Here is a 26,055-nt window from a genome sequence, read left to right as displayed (position 1 = left end):
TTGTAATAGCAATTCACCGGGCCTAAAGGTGCTCGAATTAACTCGCTATTCATACTCTAAATATTTGTCTCTTTTTTTTCCCTCTCTTTTTCTCAAGGGTTTTTCTTCATTTCTTTAATACTATTCTAATTATGTTCCAGCTGAGCAAAGGTGAAGGGATAGAGAGTAGAACACCGATGAGAGAGAACATCGATCAGCTGCCTCCTGCACACCTCCTGCTGGGGATGTGCCCGCAACCAAGGTACATGCCCTTGACCGGAATCAAACCTTGGACTCTCGGTCCGCAGGTCGACACTCTATCCACTGCGCCCAACCGGCTAGGGCACTTTAAATATTTTTTTACAATTAGTTTTTAAATTATTATTTTTTGTTTCTTAGATATATGCATTCCATTATTTGAGCCTTAAACACAATGCAAACAGTTCTGAATGCTCTGCTCTGCATACAAAAGCCTCTAGGACCTTATAGAATCTGATTAATAGTTATAATCTCTTCAAGTCAGCGATTGTTGTATTGGACTTCATGTCATCAACTGCTAGCACAGTGCCTGTACTGCAGTTAGTTTTCAATAAGTGTTTTGTTTGTTTTTTTAAATATATTTTTTTATTGATTTTTTACAGAGAGGAAAGGAGAGGGATAGAGAGTTAGAAACATCGATGAGAGAGAAACATCGACCAGCTGCCTCCTGCACACCCCCTACTGGGAATGTGCCCGCAACCAAGGTACATGCCCTTGACCGGAATCGAACCTGGGACCCTTGAGTCCGCAGGCTGGCGCTCTATCCACTGAGCCAAACCGGTTAGGGCTTCAATAAATGTTTTTAAAAGGAAGTATAAATGACAATAATGATTATAAAAACCCAATAAACAAATAAATCAAACTGGTCTCCTTACCTGCCTTTTTTTTCCCCTTTTGACCTGGAACTGGTTCTACGCCATCTTGGCCTTTCCTCATTAACATGGCAAGTGATGCATCATGAGCTCTGAACAGGTCCACCACCTCATGTAAGGCAACATCTGTTATTAGGTCACAGCTCAGGACCAGTACGTCTGTCTGTCAAATGGAAAAGGGGAAAGTCAGTATCACAAAGGACAATGGATCACCCAAATCAGTAAAAATTACAGTGGCTTAGAAACATTGTAAAGATTGTATGTGTGGATGACAGTGGGCAGGACAAGGAGCAGGGGGTGGCTAAGAAAGAAAGAGATAATAGCACTCTTCAAATACTTGACAGTCTTCAGGAAGAACCAAATTTTACCTGAATAGCCCAAGACCAAAACTAAGAACAAACAGGTAAAATATGAACAGAAGTATTTTTGGTTTTCATATTAACTTGTGTCTGTTAATCAGAGCTAGTCAAAAAAGAATAATTTTGCCCTAACCGGTTTGGCTCAGTGGATAGAGCGCCAGCCTGCGGACTCAAGGGTCCCAGGTTCGATTCCGGTCAAGGGAATGTACCTTGGTTGCGGGCACATCCCCAGTAGGGGGTATGCAGGAGGCAGCTGATTGATGTTTCTCTCATCGATGTTTCTAACTCTCTATCCCTCTCCCTTCCTCTCTGTAAAAAATAAATAAAATATATTTTTTTTAAAAAAAGGAAAAAAAAAGAATAATTTTGTTAGGAAATGAATCATTAGAAATGCTTGGGCAGAACCTGGATTATTGCTTGTAGTGATTCATTTATCTAACACTTACTGAGCACTTACTCTATGCTCAACCAAGTCCTATTCTGGAACTTGGAGGAAACTTGGACTGTGTATGTGCCATCAGTTGGCTCAGACTCCTATGAATGAGTGCTGTCCACAATGTCCTGTCCTCAATATCCCTGCTCAGCTCCTTTCGACGCATGCCTATGGCTTCCTTATGGAGTCAATCCATCTCATATTTGGTCTTTCTCTTTTCCTGATACCTTCTATTTTTCCTAGCCTTTTCCTAAAAACCCTGCCTTTTCATGATGAGCCTGAAGTAGGACAGCTTCAGTTTTGTCAGTTTTGCTTTCAGCAATGTTACAGGTTTAATTTGCTCTAGGACCCACTTGTTTGTTTTTCTGGTGTCCAGGGTATCCATAGCGCTCTTCTCTAACTCCATATTTCAAATGAATAGCTTTTTTTCCCTATCAGCCTTCTTCACTGTCCAACTTTTGTATCTATACATAGTAATTAGGAATACAAGGGTGCAGATAATCTTATCCTTGGTTTCTAATGACAAATCATCACTTTTGGTGATCTTTCTGGGACTAGAAAGTATTAAATGTGACAGGCTAAGAAAAGCTATTGATATATTTTAAACAAATTTCTACCTATACATTCTGTCATATTTTACCATAAATACAGAAAACAAGTCCAAAAATAATGAATTGGAAAACAAAATTCCTTAAGTTGCAATTTAAATCAACTACATCAATGTTTCTCAATAACACACCTACAGTTTCCCAGAGGTACCTCAGAGAAAGGTTGTTTGCTACTGCCCTTTCTGAGTCAACCAAGGCAGCTCCTCTTTTATTAATTTTATTGTCTAGGCTTCTGTATAAGCTTTGGTTTGGAAAACAGGTTCTGCTACTTTTAAAAGTCTGAAAAACATTGTACTAAATTATCCCAGATTTAAAAATAAAGTGAATATCTGTATTCATGGAAATTTTTCTAAGTGGTTCCAACTTTTCTAAGATTTTAATTTAAAATCAAGTTTCTGTGGGTGGGAAAATGGATGATTTAAACTCATATTCTACTACAGCAAAGGGTTGTGTTTGCTCAGAAAGCAAGGCTCAATGTTTAGGATGCCTTGTCTTACTGCCTGAAATTTCTTATTCTGAATACACATGCTCCTCAACTTAGGATGGATGGGGTTATGTCCTAATAACCCCATCGTAAGTTGAAAATATCATTAAGTTGAATATACATTTAATGCACCTAACCTACTGAACATTATAGTTTAGCCTAGCCTACCTTAAACTTGCTCAGAACACTATATCCAAAAAACACTGGTAACAGTACACTACAGAGTATTAGTTATTTGCCTTCGTAACTGCATGCCTGACTGGGAGCTGTGGCTCACTGCCCCGGCCCAGCATCATGAGAGAGTATCATACTGCATATCACTAGCCGAGGAAAAGATCAAAATTCAAAATTCTAAGTACAGTTTTTACTGAATGCTTATTGCTTTAGCACCAATGTAAAGTTGAAAAAATCATAAGAGAAATCATCATAAGTCAGGGACCATCTGTATAGAATCTGTACCAGAACCATCATTTCTTTTCCTACATATAACTTATTATTTACAGCCTAAACAATACCTTTTGAAGGCCTTATCTTAAGATTAAGAAGTTCAAATTTGGATGTTTTTTCTACCTTTCTGCTTCTCTCTTAATTCTTAATTCTGAATTTTTTAAAAAAGAAGTCCCTAAAAACATTTTTTAAGGGAAAAAAATTGCTATGCTCACCATCCAGGAACTACCAAATATTAATAAATCAGCCCACATACATGCAAGCTAAGGAAGAAATAGCCTGAAGAATCATACTTATTTATTTTAAAATATATTTTTATTGATTTCAGAGAGGAAGGGAGAGGGAGAGATAGAAACATCAATGATGAGAGAGAATCACTGATTGGCTGCCTCCTGCGTGCCCTCCACTGGGGATCGAGCCCACAACTCGGGCATGTGCCCTTGACCGAAATTGAACCCGGGATCCTTCAGTCCATAGGCTGATGCTCTATCCACTGAGCCAAACCAGCTAGGGCGAATCCTACTTCTTATAACAATGCTTAGAAAGACAGAGAGCTGGGCCATTACTAAAGACATGTCATTACAGAAGTTGCTCCATCCTATATAATAAAAGGCTAATATGCAAATAGTCCGAACGATGGAACAACAGGAACAACCGAACCATGACGTGCGCTGACCGCCAGGGGATGTGAGCGGAACATGGCGGGTGTTGGCTGCGGCAGGATGGTGGAGCAGATGAGCAGGGGCGCAAGACCAAAGCAGGATGCTGGTCGCTGTCATCAGGGCAAGCCTCTGGTGGTTACTGAAAATTCTTTGCTCCTGTGCACCGCAGTCCCGCCTGGTGCTCGCACCTGCTGCTGGCCCTGCTCACACCCACTGCCAGCGCTGGAACTGCTGCTCGCACACACTGCCAGCACCGGCCTCGCTTGCACCTGCTGCCAGTGCCCGGCGATGGTCCCGATCGCTTGGCGCCATCAGCGGGTGCGAGTGGCCCTGATCGCCCCTGAGGGCTTCTCCACCTCCTCCTGCTCCTGAGGGGTGATCAGGGCAGCAGCTGCCAATCGCTCTGCACCTTCAGCGGGTGCGAGTGTGGGTGCGAGCGTGGCTGGCGCCATCAGTGTGTGGGAGCGACGGTGGCGGGAGCGGGGTTGCCGAAAATAGGGGACTAGGGCCCGCGGCGGGAAGGGCTGGGTGGTGGCAAGGAGGATGGTCTGAGACCTGCCCCTGTGCCTACTGCAGCCTCTTGGCCCACAGTTCCTTTCGAGGTACACGAATTCCTGCACTGGGCCCCTAGTTTCATTATAATGAAAATGACAGTTTGCCAAGGGAAGAAAAGCTTTCTATTTTTCTAAGCTTCTCTAATAAGATGATTGAGATTTGCAAGCTGACTGTTCTTCAATAAATTCAATTTTAAAGTATACTCCAAAGTGAAGAAAATGACACCAATGCAGATGCCTCTTAATGGTGTCAATGTTGTCTTGGAAAATGACTGCTGTTATAATTCAATATCTGCAAAAAATTAATCTGTCAGTATAGTGAATGCCAAACAAGTCCTGCATAATTGTGAATAGTCCACAAACTCACATTTCTCTTTGCTTTTAGATGACTTTTTGCTAAACTGAATGCAAAATCCCCAAGGAATATAAGGAACAGGCCCCTCCTCCCAATGTTTGGTTGCCATCTGTTCTCAGTGCGAAAAGACAGGCATTGGTCTGAAAGGTCAGGGTCTGGGATACAGATGGAGTGCTACCCCTCAGGCCCTCTCCTGCCGTACAAGAATGCACCATGTAAGACTCGCTGAGACCAAACAATTCCCATTCTCTTCCAAAGGAAAGTCTTTGCTATCTGATCAATGTACTTTGTTTCCAAAGCTGTAAATCCTAGAAGAAGAAATAAAAGTCTAAAAGGAAAACTAAATAATCTTCACATCTTTGTAATACTATCCATTTTCCTTTACATTTTTATAAGTCAGCGATTTTCAACCAGTGTGCCACAAGAGACACATCAATGTGCTGCAAGAATTTTTAAAGCATGCAATACCTTACTATTTAGTCATGGGCACTGACCTCTTCTCCCTTAGATTGGCAAATTTAAAAAATGACAATAGCCGTCTGCTGTGAATGAATCAAAATTATACCTATTTTCTTTTGTCAGATTGGCAAAAAAAATAATATACTTTTTTGATGTGCCACAGAATTTCAGTAATTAGTTTATGTGTGGATGAGATGAAAAATGTTGAAAATCAGTTATAAGCTACAAGAGAAAGAACTTACTATTGTTTTGATTTTTATTCTACAAATGTAAAGCCCAGTGTAGAAATGCAAATGTTCTTCTACTAACTGGAGTCCAGAGAGAAAAAGCTGAAAAACTGTTAAGAACCAGAAGTGTTTCTGATCATGTGTGACCACAGCAATGAATAAACAGACTGTTTGGACTGTAAAGCAACTGTACAGTATATCTGAAATGCAATTAACTTGAAAGTGCCCCAGACACACTGGCCCCCAGCTGCCTTGTGTTTGGGGAGACCACTTCTTTTCTAACACCAGCTGTATGCCTCTTCTTCTGCAGAGCCCAACTGGAATCCCCACAGACCTCCCTACTCACTATTTTAATAGTCCTCAGTATGCTTTACCCCAAGCTTGCTCCTCTAGAGAAGCCAAGGCAGTGTCAAGGGCGGAAAGCACAGCTCTAAAGGACAGCAAATGTGTGTATTTGTGACAAAGTGGAAACATACAAGGTCTTCAAGGGAAGGCGGAAGACAGCACTTTAGTGTTTGGGGAAAATCAAGACACCCAGGAATTCAAATCTAAACTGCTGCCAGTTAGTCTTGGCTAAAGCAAACAAATTAAGCAGAGAAAACCCAATTACCAAGTCAGGGCAAAGCCCAGAAATCTCTCATTACAGGAATATTTTCAATCAAGCCAAAAACCACTGAGTAAAACTAGAAGAAAAAAACAAAAGTTAAATCAGAAAACCGGATGTATGTGTGTGTGGCGGTAATGGTAGAGTGGGAGGTGGGGAGAGCTACTGGGAATAGCCTCTTTTCTTTTCCTGGCAGCTGTTCCATGACAGATTGTTATAAATAACACAATCTGGCAAATAATTTCCCACAGCAAGGAGAAAGGAAAACATACTTACTCCCCTGGAAAAAACTGTCAGGGCAAGGTAACTAACATGCTTTTACCCACCCAGCACTTCTACAAACCATGGCTATGATCCAAATCACCACCCTGTAACTCCACCCCTGCCCATATGGAACTAATGAGTTCAGTTACTTGGTTATGACTATGAATGGTCACAATTTACATTCTCCTATGTGGTCCAATCCCAATCCGATACCCAAGAGTAGTTTGTTTGGTGCTTTAATAAACACCAATGGCTAACTGCAAAAGATTCCCAGTCTGCAGTCCCAACGTGTACAGTAAAGAGCCAACTGCCATTTTGTTTATACTGAGCTTGGGGCATTAGGTGCAGGATGGAATGACCAATTCAATCTATAACAAATGTGATAACCTTTAGGCTGAGAGCTAAATAGCCTTCCTGTGATCCTTAGCTTAATCACAGTATCACCACCATCTAGATCTGGAGTAAGAAATCTGGCCACAGTCTAGGACTGATGTCTTCCCTCTCTTATCCAGTCCCCTACCCAACATCTCACTGGTCTCCAAGTCCTCTTCTTTTATCTCCACTACCTTAGTTCAGGCCTTGAAATATTTTTCCAGTCTCTTAACTGGTCTCTCTCTCACTCTAGTTTTCCCTTATTCTAATCCATACTCCTATTCCATACTCCTATTCCACTACATATTTCATTTCCCTGCTGAAAGCCAGCCTAAAACAGTGTTCTCCAGGACTGCAGGGAGGTAGAAGAGGTAGAGAGGTAGAAGAGGGGGAATGGGGGGAAGGAGGAAACAAAACAAAAAATAGTGTTCTTCGAACATAAACAAATGTTGAACATATCCACTTCTTCCTACTTACTTTTAAAATACATGAATCACTATAAATAATATAATATGCTCTTTATATAACACACAAGAATAGACATTTTATTTATTTATTTAAATACAGAGGCCAGGTGCACAAATTCATGCAAGGGGGGGAGGGGGGGAGCCCCTCAGCCTGGCCTTTACCCTCTCCAATCTGGGACCCCTGGGGGGACATCCCTCTCACAATCCGGGACCGTTGGCTCCTAACCGCTCACCTGACTGCCTGCCTGATCGCCCCTAACTGCCTCTGCCTGCCAGCCTGATGCCCCTAACTGCTCCCCTGCTGGCCTGATCACCCCTAACCACCTCTGCCTGCTGGCCCGATCACCCCCTAACTGCTCCCCTGCCAGCCTGATCACCCCCTAACTGCCCTCCCCTGCCGGCCCGATGGCCCTCAACTGCCCTCCCCTGAAGGCCCGATGGCCCCCAACTGCCCTCCCCTGCCAGCCCGATTGCCTCCAACTGCCCAGTCGCCCCTAACAGCCTCTGCCTTGGCCCCCGCCACCGTGGCTTTGTCCAGAAGGATGTCCGGAAGATGTCCAGTCTAATTAGCATATTACCCTTTATTAGTATAGATATTTTTTATTGTTGAGAGTATTATAGATATCTCCTATTTTCTCCCCCTTTCCCCCCTCCTAGCCCCTATCCAGACCTATTTTATTTTTTAATATATTTCTATTGATTTCAGAGAGGAAGGGAGAGGGAGATAGAAATATCAATGAGGAGAAAGAATCATTGATTGGCTGCCTCTTGCACGCCCTCCACTGGGGATCAAACCTGCAACCTGGGCATGTGACCTGACTGGAATCAAACAGTGACCTTCTGGATCATAAGTCGATGCTCCACCAGGTCGACATACACCGGTTGGGCAAGAACAGACATTTTAAAAAGAAGAGACAACATTAAAAGAACTAGAGATTCTAATATTTTCCTCTGTCGTCTATATTACACACACACCCCTTGGCTTTGAGAACACTCCATTTTGAAGATCACTGCTCCACAGGACTGAGTTTACATTCCTTAGGATGACATTAAAGGTTTTCAAAATATGACTCCACCTACCTAATTCAGCCTTCTCTCCCACAATTTCCCCTCCATATAGCTAATGTTAACTTGCTGGAGTAAACTGCCAAGAATGCATGCCCTATTCTCTCTTTCTACTCATTCACATTCATCTAGAGATGAAGTCTTCTTATTCATTACAGACCTTAAACCACTAAATTGGATTGCATGGTTTCTTTCCCATCCAGACTTTGTGCTTCATAAGGAGCTCTTTCATCTTTGTATCCCCAGAGTTCAACCTAGTGCTGGTAAAGAAGAATCAGTAAATGTCAGCACTCTTCCTATTACCTCCTCCTTGTTGGAATTGACTCAAAGATGAAAACATCCCATTTCAGATATTGAAGAATAGCATACTTTCTGACAGCGCTGAGTGCCCCCTTTGTAGAGAGTGTGACTATTCAGAGTTAGGAGAGGGGCCATAAAGGTAACTTTGCAGCTCCCTAAAGCAATGAGATAGGGAATAAACCTGCTGATTCCAAAGAAGAAAAAGCAGAGAGGTCTGAAAGAAAAGAAATCAGATGCAACGGTCCTGGGGGGCATGGCTAGATTTATAATTTTAAATGGAGGCTCATCATTTATAGTTCTAAAGTTTTCCTTTTTAAGTCAAGAATAGAGGAATTCTACTCATGTTTCCCGGGTGAAGCTAAGAAGTAATTGAGAATGTGCTAATTTCTAACTCTGTTAAATGAGTTCTTTATAAAAATGCTAGTCACTTCTCTTGCAGGATGTAGATATCTGCAATTAATTTTAATCTTCAAATGTACTGATATTAATAGAGAAATAACAAAGGCTTTTTGTTCTCAAATCAAACCTTCACTTTGAAATAGTTTACTATTCTGAATATAAATTAAATAATTTCATTCTTTTTCTTTGGTCAGACACTAATATGCCACAGGACAAAAATATTATTGTCCATTTCAAGACCATGGAACAATTATATATTTTCTGCATGTAACTTGAATTTTTTAAAAAGTATTTTTTCTTTTAATCCTCATCTGAGGATTTTTTTCCATTGATTTTTAGAGAAAGTGGAAGGGAGGGATGAAGGGAGGGGGAAGATAAAGGGGGGGAGAGAGAGAGAGAGAGAGAGAGAAACATTGATGTGAGAGAGACACATCGATCACTTGCTCTTCCCCCACTCCCCGCCTCCACATGCGACCCAACTGGGGGTACAGATCCTAACCTGCAACCCAGGAACATACCCTTGACTGGGGACTCAAACCCTCGACCCTTTGGTGCACAGACTGACACTCTAACTGCTGAGCAACAACAGCCAGGGCTTGAATTTTAATTATATCCTTAATTATGCCATGGAAATATTATCCAGTTTACTTGGAAACCAGAAAGCTTGGGAGGAGATCAGCAGAGGGTAATTAGGAGCTATGACAAAGAAAAGTTTATAACAACATGAGAAAAAGACAACTAGCAAGTTATAAAGAAAACTAAACTAAAATCAGGGTTTTATTTGCCCCCAAAAGCAACTTCTAAGATTGGGTATGTTTTCTTTTCCTATTAATTCCACATGTGACTTTAAATAAGTCACTCCCTCCTTGGGTCTCGGTTTCCTCATCTATAAGATAAGAGGGATGCACTATCTCTGAAGTCATTTATGGCATAAAACTGGCGAGGGAGCAGTTAAAATAAAGAAGGCTGGTTAAAAGATCCCTCTTTTCCACCTATGCAACACAACTATTGCACGGGTACCACCCTGTGTAGTAGTCTGAAGAGAAAAAAATAGAGGATATCTGAATTAGGAAAGAATAATCACAGTTGGGAGTAGGGAGAGGGAGGCACCTTACTGAAAAGGGAGAACTTATACAAGAATCTGAGATACCCTGATCCCCACTCATTTCCTAGAATGCCAGCAGCCGGTCTTTACCTTTAAGAAAGGAGAATTTAGCCCTAGCTGGTTTGGCTCAGTGGACAGAGTGTCAGCCTGCGGACTGAAGGGTCCTAGGTTCGACCCCGGTCAAGGGCATATGCCCAGGTTGCAGGCTTGATCCCTAGTGGGGGGCGTGCAGGATGCAGCCAATCAATGATTCTCCTCATTGATGTTTCTATCTCTCTCTCCCTTCCTCTCTAAAATCAATAAAAATATATTAAAAAAAGAAAAAAAGAAAGGAGAATTTAATATTTTCTCTGGGGAATCTGAATAATCTGAGAGAGAAAAACACCTAAAGATGCAGATATAAGAGATTCCCCCTCCCCACCAAAAGAGCCTAACCACACCACCATATCACCCTACAGTGAAGCTCACAGTCAACATGCCCCATCCATATATAAAACTTAAGCAAAAAGATAGAGAAAAGAAAATATGAGAGGAAAGATAAGAAAATTAGAGGACCAGTCTAAAAAATCCATTATCAGAATAAGTTTTCAGAAAAAATAAACACAGATAAGAATCATCAACAAAATGATTTTTTAAATTTCTCTAAACTGAAGAACACAAATATCCAAATTGAAAGGGTTCACTGAGTGGAGGGCTCACACGGGTAAAACAGATTCATATGAAAGCACCTCATCATGAAATTTCAGAAAACTTGAAATTTTTCTGAAAGAGAAAGATGCTACAAATTTCCAAGAAAAAAAGTTGGTTACAATCAAAAGATTAGTAATCACAAAAGTTTAGTACTTCTCAACAACACTTGAAGTTAAAGACAATGGAGCAATGCCTTCGAAATTCTTAGGTACCTACCAGCTTTCCAACTGAGAATTCTGTGTCTAGTCAAATGATGCATCAAGTATGAGTTTAGAGTAGATTTTTCCAGTCATGCAATGTCTCAAACACTTTTGTCAGGAAGCTCTAGTATGTTTCCCATAAAAACAAGGGCGGAAGCTAAGAAAAAGAAAAATGTGGCTTCTAGGAAATAGGACATGAAACTGAAGAAAAGAGGCAAAATGAATCCTCATGATGGTGAAGGGAGTTGACATGACAGCTGTGGGCCAGGCATGGAAGGCAATCACTATAGGCTGAATTATGTCAGAGGCTCTGGGAGAACTTCCTTAGGAAGATGTAATGCGTCTAAATATCTCAAGAGGAGATTAGACAACTAGTGAAAAGGTTGGGAATGATTTAATATAGTTCTTTTCCCACAGTCTTGTGCAGGGAGATGATGATATAGCAGATAATTTTAATCCTCTGTACAAGTACAAAAAAAATGGTACCTAATCTAATCTCAGAAAGTCAGGGATTGCTTTTTGGAGCAGATGATACCCAAGTTAAGAGCTGAAAAAAAAATTGGGTAGCTACATGATACTTCACATGAACTCTCTGGTTACAATGACAGAATGCTTACTGATTTCCCACAAACTGTATGGTCCATTCCACTAGTCAGGCTGTTATCTTATTATTCAGAGCAGGATAGGGGTCCAACCAAGAGTTTCCAAAAATCTAAGTCATGTGGGCTGCTTGTCACTCAAAGATAGAGTTTGTGATGGCAGCCTGGATTTTCTACTTAGCTATCACATCCCTGTCCTACCCTGTATCCTTTCATTCCATAAAAGTGTCCCTATAGACAAAGGAAAGTGAGTCAAAAGAATCAGGCTCACCCAGAGCTTACAAGTTTTCTGGCTACCAAACGCAGAAATACTATCCCAAAGACCAGATTTCCAACAAGTTGCAGTCTTGAGAGGTTAAGATGAAAACACTTCAAGCTTATGCATACATACACTTGGTTAGTACAGTCAATAGAAAAGCTCCATTGAGATTTCTGGGGGGAAAAGTTTCAAAAATTCTCTCATTCAACTTGTTAACTTGTTTCTGCTATAACTGCTGGGCTTTTCACTATGCCACCTGCAGACTCAAAGAAAGCATCATAGGGGATATACGGAGGCCCTCCTAGGCAACCACAGCCCACCAAAGCAGCCATAAGAAAAAAGTTGCCACTTAAAAAAGTCTTTAAGCAAGTTGGGACCAAGTTCTCAGATCTTCACTTGACCAAATTGCACTCCTTTTCAAGCAGATAGAAATCTGCCAAAAACAAGTCTCTGGGCAAAATGAAAGGTTCCAGGAAAGAATGAGAGATTTGTAATTTGATAAGGACATCAAACACGCAACTGAAAAGAACTTGCACTTAGCTTTTTGAACATCTAAAAATAGCATGTATGCTCAATCTTTCTAACACGCTCTCTCTGGGATGGGGATTTCATCAGCATAGTTTGTTCTCTGTTGTAGCATGTTAGGTGTTTCATAAGACAGATAACAATAGTTCTCCTACATCAAAGGATTTAAATAACTAAACCTCTAACTAATGTGTTGATATCATTATCCCTATTTTCTTGGCTGTGAAACTGAGGCAAAGGATAAATGAGGCTTGCCTGAGGCTAAAAAAAGATTTCTGTCTAGATTAAATAAAAAATTATTAGCTTCACAATCTCTAAATTAAGAGAAGCCATGAGACCTGCAATATAAAATAAGTGCGTTAAATATAGACCACAGAAATAGATTATAGATTTAGTCTGCTGAGGCCTCTTAATATACCTCACTAACCTATTCTCAAAACATTTATCTAAAGAATAATCTCATTGTTTCTAAGCACAAATGGCTGATTACCTCAGCCAATCAGAGGAGCATGTAATGTGGGTGTGTCAGGTTCAATGTGCAAGGAGTCAGCCAGCATTGCTTTGTGCCTATCACAGACTGCATTCCTTTCTTCTTGCCCAAGAAGAGTTCTTCTTACTCAAGAAGAGCCAAGCTTCTTGCTCATATAGCTCTAGCAGGATAGAAAGTCTTCCTATAACAATGGATCTCCCTCCACTTAGAGAAAGATATCAACAACCAACAGCTGTCCACTTGCAAGACAAGGATACTGCATAGTTCACTGAATCTTGTTAGATTTGCTAATTTTAAAATGTTTTATACACTCCCCCAAAAATATTTAATTAAGAGTTCCATAGGTACTAAGAATTGCATATGTTAAAAGAGTTCTATATACAGGGTGGGGCAAAAGTAGGTTTATAGTTGTTCATATGGAAAATAATATACAAGCAGTCCTCAGGTTATGTTGGAGATCCATTCCTACGGCGCAACGTAATGCGATTTTCACCGTAAGTCAGAACCCACCTACATAAGCACCTACGTCGCTCACATGGAGCACATACACAGCAGTAATGAAGTGAAACAGTAAAAAAAATTTAAAAGAAAGATAACAATTCCTGACCTTTACTTGTGGTAAATAAATAATAAAAAACATAACGCACATATGTACATATGTCGAAATGACGGAACTTTTTTTTATATAAATAAATGGGAGATGGTGACATAACCACGAAACGACGTACATCAAGTCCAACATAACCCGAGGACTGCCTGTAATCCTATATAATAAAGAGCTAATGTGAAAATGGTTGTCACACCCTCACGCCCTCGTATCGGGGCCGGGGGACCTGAGGCTGCGCCCCCCACCCAGAGGGGCTTGACGGGGGTAGGGCCGGCCAGGTCTGGGTCTCGCATGATTTCGAGGCGCACGCTGGTGGGTGGGGACTTGACTCTGGGTCCCACAGCGCGCCCCAGACTCTGACAGGAGAGAGATTTTCATATACATTTTACTAATTTCCTTTCATCGCTGACACTTCTATTATAGAGAAAGGGCAAATAGCAATATTAAAATATTTCCTCTAATTAATTCCCTTTTAATGTGCATGAATTTCGTGCACCAGGCCACTAGTAAATAAATAATAATAATATAAGAATAAACAGTTTCACATACAACTGTAAACCTACTTTTGCCCCACCCTGTATACATACAACTATCTAATGTACACAAAAAATTTGCATAAACATGAATCCCACACACTCACAAAGAGAAGAAAAAAGTAATTTTAAAATATTAGACCAGACCAACTACACCTGTTCTTAAAGTCAAGGTTCTAAAATTAGAATAGATTATAAGGATTACTGATGCTTGTCTTTTAGAGGCAACATGATAGAGTGAAAAACCCATAGGCATTTGAGATGTACAAATGCATCTCACAACCCAGGACTGGATTCTAGCTCTGACTCAACACCTAACCAGGTATGGAATTTGAGGCAAGTTATTTAAACTCTATGAGTGTCAGGTTTCTCAACTGCAAGATAGAATAATACCATCTACCTTTTAAGGTTGCTGTCGGGATAAAAAAAATCTACAAAGCCAGACACACACAGTAAATATGAAAAATCTCCCTTATGATCCTCGGAGCAAACATTCCAGGTAACTCCAAGGAAAATAAAATTTACATCCTCATAATCAGCTAACAACTTAACTTCCTACTTTAGGGTAGTATCTAAGAACAGAAACTAATGTTCTGAAGTACATTCGTTAATTTCTCAAATGTACTAATTTATGAAGCTTTTGCAAATTTAAGTATCCTCAGAAGTGCTCAATTGGCTATAGATAGAGATCTTGTGTGAATAATCAGCTATTACTGCAAAGCAGGTCTCTAATGCTTTTCAATTTCATTTTCATCTGCCTTTCTGTTCTCCCCCAAATTGTTCAACTTCTCAATAAAAGATCAAAATACATATTAAATGTATATAATTCAGGCTGTCACTCAAAAAGACTACCAATAAAGTTATTTAATTGATATGTTTTATTTTTCAATATATCTCAAAGAAATATAGACCTATTTAAAGGTTTATGCTTACACTGACGGAAGCCTTCAGATGACACAATTTGGAGCTAAAAATATCCCTTCATATCTCAGCTTTGTAGTAATTCTTCAACTGTTAAAGTACAGGACCTACCATCATTTTTATGCTTTTTTCTGGAGCTATTCTATTCCCTTCACACTAGGAATAACTATTCCTACATATCGCTCCACCATCACAAATTCCAATTCTTTCTTATAAGACTCAAAAAGCGACATTTATGAAGCAGTCCAAACGGTGTTTCCTGATACTCCTCTAGAGGGCACACAGGGCTCTTCTAACTTTACCATGCATGCCCCTAACCTCAGATAAAAATTCAACATCCCCTGAAACATGTGCCATCTGGCTGTACCTGCCGACATTATTCTACTAATCTATTGATTACTCAATGCATTTACTGAGACTTTGGCATCTAATGCATAGTCTTTCTTTCCACCTGAACTTTAGGCAAGTTACTCAAGCTCTCTGAGCCCTATCCTTCTCATCTGTAAAATGTGGATAAAGATAGTATCTACCTGAGTGTAGTTGGAGGATTAAATGAAATAATGTACATTAAGTATCCATGTAGGCCTATGGTTTTAGAAAACTGGTGAACTAAGAACCCCAAAATTCTGTTATGAACACCTAAAAACTTTGGATAAGACATTACTGCAAATATAGTCAAACTTATAAGAAAGAAAAGGAAAATACCAAGCACCAGAACTGAAGAAGGAAATGAACACTTAGTTGAAACCTTGGTTACCCTAACTGAGGTTTTTTTTTTGCTTGGTTTTGTTTTTATTGATTTCAGAGAGGAAGAGAGAGGGAGAGAGAGAAACTTCAATGATGAGAGAGAATCATTGATCATTTACCTCCTGCATGTCCCACACTGCAGATTGAGCCTGCAACCTGGGCATGTACCCTGACTTGGAATTTAACTGTGACCGCGTGGTTCATATGTTGATGCTCAACCATTGAGCCATGCCGGCCGGGCTTAACTGAGGTTTTTAAAGGCTTCATTGGGCCAAAATAAGTGTCTTGAAGCTGATATGAAGCAGAAAATTTGAACTGAGACCTTACATAAAGGGGACCTCAGTGAAAGGGTAAACTTCAGAGAAAAAATAATCTACCTACAGCACAGGGAGTCATCTAGAAGGTTTGTCTGTCTCTGGGCTTGGGACACAAAATTCTGAAGAACATTACTTCTAACCTAGAATTCTATACAAAGGTAAGTTGTCATTCAAGAAAAGGATGGAATAAAACATTCTCAAACATGCAAGTTCTCAAAATATTTACCTTCTGTGCTCTTTCTTTGAGAAGCCAATAAAGTTTGGGTTCCTTTGAAATGAGGAAGTAAACCAAGAAAGAGAAAAACATGGGATCTGGGAACCTGGCATCCAACACAGGAGGGAGAAGGGAATTCCCAGAACGATGGTAAAGAGAAGCCCCAGGATGACAGCTCTGCAACAGCCTAGAGAGCAACCAGTAGAGAGATTTGAAGAGAGAATGGATGGCTCACAAGAGGGCTGTCTCAAAGGAAAAAATAAGCCCTTTGTTAAACTACTTTATTGAAGTATGATTGACATATAAAAAACTGTGCATAGGAAACTTTGGGCTTTTTAAAGAAATGTCTGATTTCAGATCTGGATACAATAGAATAGAGATTACACATATGAAATATTATTGCCAAAAAAGTTGAAACTGAATCTAATCTGGGAAAAAGAAAAAAGTTCAATGACATCAGTAGAAAGCAATTGGACATACCAAAGATGTGGGATGTTCTACAGGACAAATAATCGGTTTCTTTGAAAAGTAAGTGGCTTAAGGAAAAAAAGTGGTTGGAGGGGAGACTGTTCTAGAGTAAAAGAGACTAAAAAGATATAATCGCGCCCTAGCTGGTTTGGCTTAGTGGACAGAGTGCCAGCCTGCGGACTCAAGGGTCCCAGGTTCGATTCCGGTCAAGGGCATGTACCTTGGTTGCGGGCACATCCCCAGTGGGGAGTGTGCAGGAGGCAGCTGATCGATGTTTCTCTCTCATCGATGTTTCTAGCTCTCTATCCCTCTCCCTTCCTCTCTGTAAAAAATCAATAAAATATATTAAAAAAAAAAGATATAATCGCCCTGGCCAGTTTTGCTCAGTGGATAGAGCATCTGCCTGTGGATTGAATGGTCTCGGGTTCGATTCCGGTCGGGGGCACATGCCCAGGTTGCAGGCTAGATCCCCAGTGGGGGGTGTGCAGGAGGCAGCCGGTCGATGATTCTCTCTCATCAGTGATGCTTCTATCTCTCTCTCTCCCTTCTTTCCTCTCTGAAATGAATTAAAAAAAAAAAAAAGATATAATTAGCCTGGCCAGTGTGACTCAATGGTAGAGCATTGACCTATGGGACCAGGAGATTAGGGTTCCATTCCCGATCGGGGCACATGCCCGGATTGTGGGCTCGATCCCCAGTGTGGGGCATGCAGGAGGCAGATGATCAATGATTCTCTCTCATTGATGTTTCTGAAAAATATTATGTTAAACAAAATAAACCAGAATAAAATTGTATGATTCCATTTATATCTAGTTCATAAATAAGCAAAATTAAGATATGCTGATAGAAATCAGAATAGCAGTTGACTCTATAGGTGGGGGACTGACTAACAAGAGACACAAAGGAAATTTCAGAGGTGATGGAAATAGTCTAGATTTGGGTAATGGTAAATTGGATGTATATATTTTTCAAAACTCATTGAACCCATTAATATCTGTATTTTACTGTGTGTAAATTATCCCCCCCAAAAGGGAAGGGAGGGCCATGTACATTTCTGCATAAATTTTTTGTTCTTCAATGCATAGGTAGGTTGAACATATTAATACATCTGTTTGCAGTCACCAGAAATAGCAGAAGAAGGTCTGCCCCCCAGTTCAAACAAGATGGCAACGTTATCACACAGACTGGACTTTTTCAAAAGGACATCAATTTTAGAATAATTTATGATGGCTTTTCCTCAGTTTGTGGGCCACCAGCCACTGGGAGACTGTGTACTCATATCCATATGCCCTTGTTAGTTTCTTTTAAAAATATATTTTTATTGATTTCAGAGAAGAAGGGAGAGGGGAGAGAAATATAGAAACATCAATGATAAGAGAGAATCATTGAATGGCTGCCTCTTGCACACCCCCTACTGGGGATCGAGCCCACAACCTAGGCATGTGCCCTTGACCAGAATTGAACCCGAGACTCTTTAGTCCACAGGCTGATGCTCTATCTACTGAGCCAAACCAACTAGGGCCCTTGTTAGTTTCTTAACCAAAGGAGACTAAAAGTTTAAATATTATCATGTGAGGGGATCTGCAATTTTTTATTTTATTTATTTATTTTTTAAAAATATTTTTTTATTGATTTCAGAGAGGAAGGGAGAGGTAGAGAGAGATAGAAACATCAATGATGAGAGGGAATCATTGATTGGCTGCCTCTTGCATGCCCCCTACTGGGGATCGAGCCCACAACCCGGGCATGTGCCCTCGACCAGATTTGAACCTGGGACCCTTCAGTGCGAAGGCCGACACTCTATCCACTGAGCCAAACCAGCCAGGGCGGGATCTGCAATTTTTTAAAGTTCCTTTGTATTTCTTTCTAGTTAATCTATCTAATAATTTTGCTTATTCATTAATTTCATATAAATAGAATGTTTTAAAGTAAATTTGAATTATATATATATTTTTCATAAAGATGTACTATTACCTTAAAATATTGGAAACCAGTGACTAAATGTCTAAATCTTTACTTAGTAATTAAACTAAAAAGAGTTGAAGAGTACATGCACAACAAAGTATGTGATGCAATAATATATATTTTAAAAAGCATTGTAAACTATAAAGTACTGGAAAAACATAAGATAACATTTACCTTTTATAAACAATAAAAATCAAGAAATAGTTTTTCACCTTAAGTTTTGGATATATGTGGCGCAGAGAATCTGCAGTTCCCTTGTCAGCCTCATCAGGAATACACACGATATCTAGCTTCATTTTCATCTTGAATTCTGCAGATAAAGCCTTTTGGACATCCCTGGTTGTAATGACAATGACTTCTACAGCACAAAAGAAAAAAAAGAAGGAAAAATACAAAAACTCTCATTCATTTAGATAATGATTCGTCTATTTTAATTAGATTTGGTCTGTTTCTAACAGTTAATATTGTTGAGCCTTTTCAATGTATTTTACTGCATTCTCTCAATTCTTAATAACAATCTCATTTTACAAATGAGGAAACTGGGACTTTATGTTGTTTGACTTTGTTCAGGGTCACATGATTAGTAAGCAATGGATTCAAGATAAAACTCAGGTCTGTCTAATTAGAGCCCTCACTTTAATATATTACATGATGCTTCTTGATGTAAAGAACCCAGAAGAGCACTCATCAAAGCATATACAAATGGGATCCCATTTTAAATCTTCATTTACTACAGAGAAAGAGCTATCACCATTTCCTATGAGGTAGCCACAATGAATCCTCGTTAGAGGCAATTTTCACATAACAGATGTCTTTACTTTATCCATGTAGCTATCAACCAATGCTAGAAAACTTGGGGTTTTGTCATGGATCTTTGGTAGGGTAATGTAAATTCACTGTAACATAACATGTGTTGCTGACGTCTAAAGATTGAATTTTAGCATCTCTATAGTGGAAAAATTTCCACTTGTTCCATTATAGTATTCCAGGTCACAATTATCTCTCCCTTTCACTGTAAGCATTCTTTTCTATTTTCTTCCCTTCTCTTCTTTCTTTCTTTTTGAAATCATTTAACCTTCCTTCTTCCTTTTTTTTCTTCTTTCTTCCTCTCCCTACTCTGCTTTGAGTCACTAATTTACTCATTCATCCAATAAATACAAATACATTTAATATGTAAAGAACAAATAGGCACTGAGAATTCAGAAATGAACTCAACATGGTTCTTATTTTTAAGAAACCTAACATGAAGAAATTATACATGGAAACGGTTAAGGAAGGTATCATGGAAGGGATGGCCTTTGAGGACACGATGAATTTTAAGTACAACAAAAATTTCTTTTAATTAAAAATATTTTTATTGAAATGATTGGGGTGACACTGATTAATAAAATTATACAGGTTTCAGGTGTACAATTATGCAATATTACAAAAATTTCTTTAGTACATATTTATGTAAAATGCTGACATTACAAAAATGAATTAGATATAGTACTTGTTCTCAGAGAGATCAGTCCCCCAGGCCATTAACTACAGCATGAAACAGGCATTGAGAGGTACTAAGATAGAAAACCAAAGTGTGATGGAAGCATAGAAGACACGGTGATTGATGCTGTTCAGGATTTCAGAGAGAAGGAGAGGACATTTTAGGTAGAGTGGATAGAGTGAAAGAAGTAACAACTGCAAAAGTCAGTCTAATAATTGGACCAAGACTTTTCTGTACGGAGAGAGACAAAAGTAAGGTCTATGTTAACTTCTCTAAAATCATGACTTGGTTATTAAACTCCAGAATACTATGTTTAGTAAGCACTCTCCCATTCCTTAGTGAGAAGGAATTTTTTTTTTTAAATATATTTTATTGATTTTTTACAGAGAAGAAGGGAGAGGGATAGAGAGTTAGAAACATCGATGAGAGAGAAACATCGATCAGCTGCCTCCTGCACGCCCCCCACTGGGGATGTGCCCGCAACCAAGGTACATGCCCTTGACCGGAATCGAACCCGGGACCCTTCAGTCTGCAGGCTGACGCTCTATCCACTGAGCCAAACCGGTTCGGGGGGGGGGAAGGAATTTTTTATGTAGGGGGTGTTAAATATACCACAAAAGACCACCCCTAAGCATAACTAACTATACCTAGAGCAAAAGTAAAAAGAAAAAAAAAGTTACAGATGATGTATTCTAAAAAAGTAATTAACAGAAATTATGAGATTTTAAAGTATGTTAAGGTGTGTCCTTCACCTGTGCAACTGAGCTCTAAAAACAAAATCTCTTCTAAAACATATCTCTTAACATCAATGTCACATAGACTACTTCATAGAAATGTTATGGGTTTGTTTCAGGAAGGCAGTTCTCATAGTGGAATGATCAATGGATCACAAGACTGGGCCCTAGGATCTAGCACCACCTCCATCCAGTCCTTGGATTTGCTATATCTAACTACATATAGGGCACTTCAAACTCTTTGTGGTCAAAGCTAAACTCATTATCTTCATTCAAACCTGTTCCTTGTCTCTTATTCCCTTTCCTAGTTAATGCTATCACCTAGTCCAGTGGTCGGCAAACTCATTAGTCAACAGAGCCAAATATCAACAGTACAATGATTGAAATTTCTTTTGAGAGCCAAATTTTTTAAACTTAAACTATATAGGTAGGTACATTGTTATTAACTTAATTAGGGTACTCCTAAGGCTTAGGAAGAGCCACACTCAAGGGGCCAAAGAGCCGCATGTGGCTCGCGAGCCGCAGTTTGCCGACCACTGATCCTAGTCACACAAGCAAAAAGTAGAGGGAATGCTTCTCTTTTTTTCCTACTTCCCCTCCTCTTAATCATCAACTTTCTCAAATGTTCCCTCTTCTCCATCCTTAGTGCTACTTCTTTAGTTCAGGCCCTCTCCATTGCTGGTGTGGACTTTTGTATCAATCTAACTCATCCCCCTGTTTATAGTCTTGACTCCTTCAAATTCATTCCTCATATAGCTTCCAAAGCAATTTTTAAAAACTGTAAATCTAAGTTATCAAATTTATTACTATAAAATTGTTCATAATATTCCCTTATATTTTTAATGTCCTTAGGATCTGTAGATATGTCTCCTCTCTCATTACTGTTACAGTAGGTCCTTGGGTTACGTCAGAGATCCGTTCCTAAACGCGATTTTTGCTGTAAGTCGGAACCCACCTACATAAGCACCTACGTCATTCACATGAAGCACATATACAGAAGTAATGAAGTGAAACAGTAAAAAAAATTTTAAAGAAAGATAACAATTCCTGACCTTTACTTGTGGTAAATAAATAATAAAAAACATAAAGCACATATGTACATACGTCGAAATGACGGAACATTTTTTTTTTAATAAATGGGAGATGGCAATGTAACCACAAAACAACGTACATCGAGTCCAACATAACACAAGGACTGTCTGTATTAGTAATTTCTTTTCTCTTTTTTTCCAGATCAATCTAACTAAAGACTTAACAATTTTATTGATTTTTCTCTAATGCTTTTGTTTTTTATTTTATTTATTTCTGCTCTTATCTTTTTAAAACTTGATCATCTAATATTCTTTTTTCAAAAGATATATTTTTATTGATTTCAGAGAGGAAGAGAGAGGGAGAGAGAGACAGAAACATCAATGATGAGAAAGAATCATTGATCCATGTCCTGCATGCCCCACACTGGGGCTCGAGCCGGCACGTGGCCCAAACGGGAATCAAACCGAGATCTCCTGATTCATAGGTTGACACAACCACTGAGCCAAGCCGGCCGGGCTAAATATTTTAAACTGATTTTTAGAGAGAGAGGAAGAGAGAAACATCGATGTGAGAGTGAAACATCGATCAGCTGTCTCCTGCACGACCCCTAGTGGGGATCAAGCCCACAACTGGGGCATGGAGCCAGCAACCTGGGAATCAAACCAGCAACCTTTCAGCGCACAGGAAGTTGCCCTACCAACTGAGCCACAACAACCAGGGCTACTTTTATCTTTTTAAAAATCTGCTTTCTACTTATTTAGGTTTCATTTGCTCTACTTCTTCTAGTTTCTGAAAGAACTTTGATGATAATTTGAGACATTTCTTCTTTTCTACTATAGTGCTTAATGCTATAAATTTTCCTATAAACAGAACTTTAGCTACATAAAATTTTAATACAGTGTATTTCATTTTCAGTAAATTCAAAATATTTTCTAATTTCCCTTGTGATTTCTCTTAAACACACAGATTATGTAGAAGATTGTGATTTAAACTCCAAATTCTTGGGATTCTCTTGATATCTTTCTGTTATTGATGTCTAATTTAACTCTACCATGGTCAGAGAATATAGTTTGTATGATTCTAATCCTTATACATTTATTGAGACCTGTTTTGTTTCCAAAAATATAGTCTATCTTGGTAAAAGTACTTGAAAAGAATGTATATTCTGCTTTATTGGGTGAAATGTTCTACAAATGTCAATTAGGTCAAATTATAGAAAATCCTGAAGTATCTACAAAAAAGCTATCAGAATTAATAAATGTATTAAGCAAAGTTGCAGGATAAAAGGTTAGTATAAAAAACTCTGGTTTTTTGCCTTAGCTAGTTTGGCTCAGTTGATAGAGCGTCGGCCTGGAGACTGAAGGGTCCCAGGTTCGATTCTAATCAAGGGCACATGCCTGGGTTGAGGGCTTAATCCCCAGTGGTGGGTGTGCGGGAGGCCGCCGATTGGTGATTCTTTCTCATCATTGATGTTTCTATCTCTCTCTCCCTCTCCCTTCCTCTCTGAAATCAATAAAAAAAAATATTTTAAATAAACAACCTGTATTTTTATGTATTAGCAACAAACAAACTGGATATTAGGATATTGTATAACAATTACCATTTACAATAGCATCAAAAATATAAACTACTTAGAGATAAATTTAATAAAATATGTTTAAGTCCTACACATGGAAAACTATAAAATTACTGAGAGAAATTACAGAAGATATAAATAAATAGAGAGATATACCATGCTCATGGATCAGAAGACTCAGTATTATTATGATGTGAATTTTCTTCCTATTGGTCTATAGCAGTGATGGCGAACCTTTTGAGCTTGGCGTGTCAGCATTTTGAAAAACCCTAACTTAACTCTGGTGCCATGTCACATATAGAAATTTTTTGATATTTGCAACCATAGTAAAACAAAGACTTATATTTTTGATATTTATTTTATATATTTAAATGCCATTTAACAAAGAAAAATCAACCAAAAAAATGAGTTCGAGTGTCACCTCTGACACGCATGTCATAGGTTCGCCATCACTGGTCTATAGATTCAATTCAATCATAATCAAAATCCCACCAACCCTTTTTGTAGATATTGATAAGCTAATTCTAAAGTTTATCTAAAGATGCAAAGGACATGCTTGACATAGAATAACTAAAGTACCAATCTAACCACATTATACTTTTGTTTAAACCTTTCACTGTTTTCCCACTGCTTTCAGGGAAAAAAAATCTAAATTCCTCAGCATGGAAGACAAACGCACTTTATAGCATGACCCCTGATTACCTCTCTCATTACATCTACTCCTCCTCCTTATACTTTATATTACAGCCACATAGAATGAATAGCAGTTGCCAGAACATGCTGTGCTGATCATGAGTCTATATCTCATCATTTCTGCATGGAATACTCTCTCCTCGCTTGTCAATCTGATAATCTATGTTTCAAGAATTAACTCAAGGATCAGCTACTCTGTGAAGTGTTCCCTGAATCCCTCAAGTATAAACAGCAACTTCTTCTGTAGACCCCAGCACTTATAATGTACCTCTATTGTAACATTTACCATACTACACAGTGATAATCTACTTATATGTGTATCTCTCTGCTAGACTTTAAGGTCTAATGGAGATCAGGACCTGAGTTATCTTTCCTTGTTTTTTTTAATCCTCACCCGAGGATATTTTTCCATTGATTTTTAGAGAGTGGAAGAAAGAGAGACAAAGACAGAGAGAAATATTGACGTGAGAGAAATACATCGATTAGTTGCCTCCTGCACACACCCCAATCAGGGCCTGGACCAGGGAGGACCCAGAAATCGAGGTACATGACCTTGACCAGAATTGAACCCGGTTCCCTTTGGTCCACAGGCTGACACTCTATCCCAGCGGTTCTCAACCTGTGGGTCGAGACCCCTTTGGGGGTCGAACGACCCTTTCACAGGGGTCGCCTAAGACCATCGGAAAACACATATATAATTGCATATTGTTTTTGTGATTAATCACTATGCTTTAATTATGTTCAATTTGTAACAATGAAAATACATCCTGCATATCAGATATTTATATTATGATTCATAACAGTAGCAAAATTACAGTTATGAAGTAGCAACAAAAATAATTTTATGGTTGGGGGTCACCACAACATGAGGAACTGTATTAAAGGGTCGCGGCATTAGGAAGGTTGAGAACCACTAGAGGCTGAGTTATCTTTTTAATTCTGTACCCCAGTGCTAATATATAACTTGGCACATATAGATTCACAGTAAGTATTGAATATGAGGTGTATGAATCCCCACTATTTCTCAACCTTTTTTCACACAGCAATAGAGTATTCCTATGTCCCTAATTTAAAGAGGCCAGTCTCCAGTCAACAGAGTCCTAGTCTTCTCTCACTCATCCTCTCCTCTCTCACCCTCATAAAAACGACAATTCATTGGGATCAAACACCCTAAAAGTTTTATAAGTGCATGTCATTACCATAGCTCACCTTCAAATCCAACACGCTCAAGCAGGTTCAATGGGTACCAAATTAAAGGTTTGTTCCCAACTGGAAGAAGAGGTTTAGGAATGCTGGAAGTCAGGTCTGTCATCCGAGATCCCCCTCCAACTGCCATTACTACTGCTTGAAATTCCATTTTTACCAACTGCAATCACAGAGAAAAAACAATTAACAGGGAAAAAAGTAACAAAAATTGAAGCATACACACTAATAATGCTATTTCTATCTAGGCTATTGATACCCACTATGTCAACTGCATCACTCCCAACTCCAATAACCAGATAAGAAAGGTTCCTTAGCTGTAGTAAACATAATCTTTATCATATTCTCTTACTAATACAGGGTGAGGCAAAAGTAGGTTTACAATTCTTCGTATGGCAAACCCTATATCATAAAAGCCTAATATGCTAAGTGTCTGGTCGACCGGTCACCATTCAACCAATCAAAGCATAATATGATAATGATATGCTAAGGCCGCTCAACCGCTCCATATGACATGCATTGACAACTAGGGGTAGACGCTCCGACCGGTAGGTTAGCTTGCTGATGGGGTCCCTTGGCCTGGCCTGCACCCTCTTGCAATCCGGAACTCCTTGGGGGATGTCAGAGAGCTGGTTTCGGCCCAGTCCCACAAGCCAGGCTGAGGGGCCCACAGGTGCACAAATTCGTGCACTGGGCCTCTAGTAATATAATAATCTATATAATAAAAGCCTAAGCAACTGTTATG

At 39.3% G+C, this 26,055-nt stretch overlaps 1 protein-coding gene across 5 annotated transcripts in view; it reads right to left on the bottom strand.

The window, feature by feature from the left end:
* The window catches only part of EIF2B3 (eukaryotic translation initiation factor 2B subunit gamma), a 96,307-nt gene that overhangs the window by 66,594 nt on the left and 3,658 nt on the right, over nt 1-26,055 (bottom strand). For all 5 annotated transcript variants that reach the window (XM_006098180.3, XM_014463837.2, XM_023761931.1 and 2 more), the window contains 3 exons: nt 25,317-25,473; nt 18,802-18,947; nt 894-1,053 (listed from right to left, as the gene is read on the bottom strand). In XM_006098180.3, the coding sequence (XP_006098242.1) occupies nt 894-1,053; nt 18,802-18,947; nt 25,317-25,464 (454 nt within the window). In that variant the 5' untranslated portion in view covers nt 25,465-25,473. Of the gene's footprint in view, nt 1-893; nt 1,054-18,801; nt 18,948-25,316; nt 25,474-26,055 lie in introns of those variants that run through there.

The sequence above is a fragment of the Myotis lucifugus genome, unplaced genomic scaffold (genome assembly GCF_000147115.1).
Source record: "Myotis lucifugus unplaced genomic scaffold, Myoluc2.0 scaffold_222, whole genome shotgun sequence".
NCBI lineage: Eukaryota > Metazoa > Chordata > Mammalia > Chiroptera > Vespertilionidae > Myotis > Myotis lucifugus.
The sequence above is the reverse complement of the archived record's forward strand: the minus strand, read 5'-3'. Positions and strand labels throughout refer to the sequence as shown.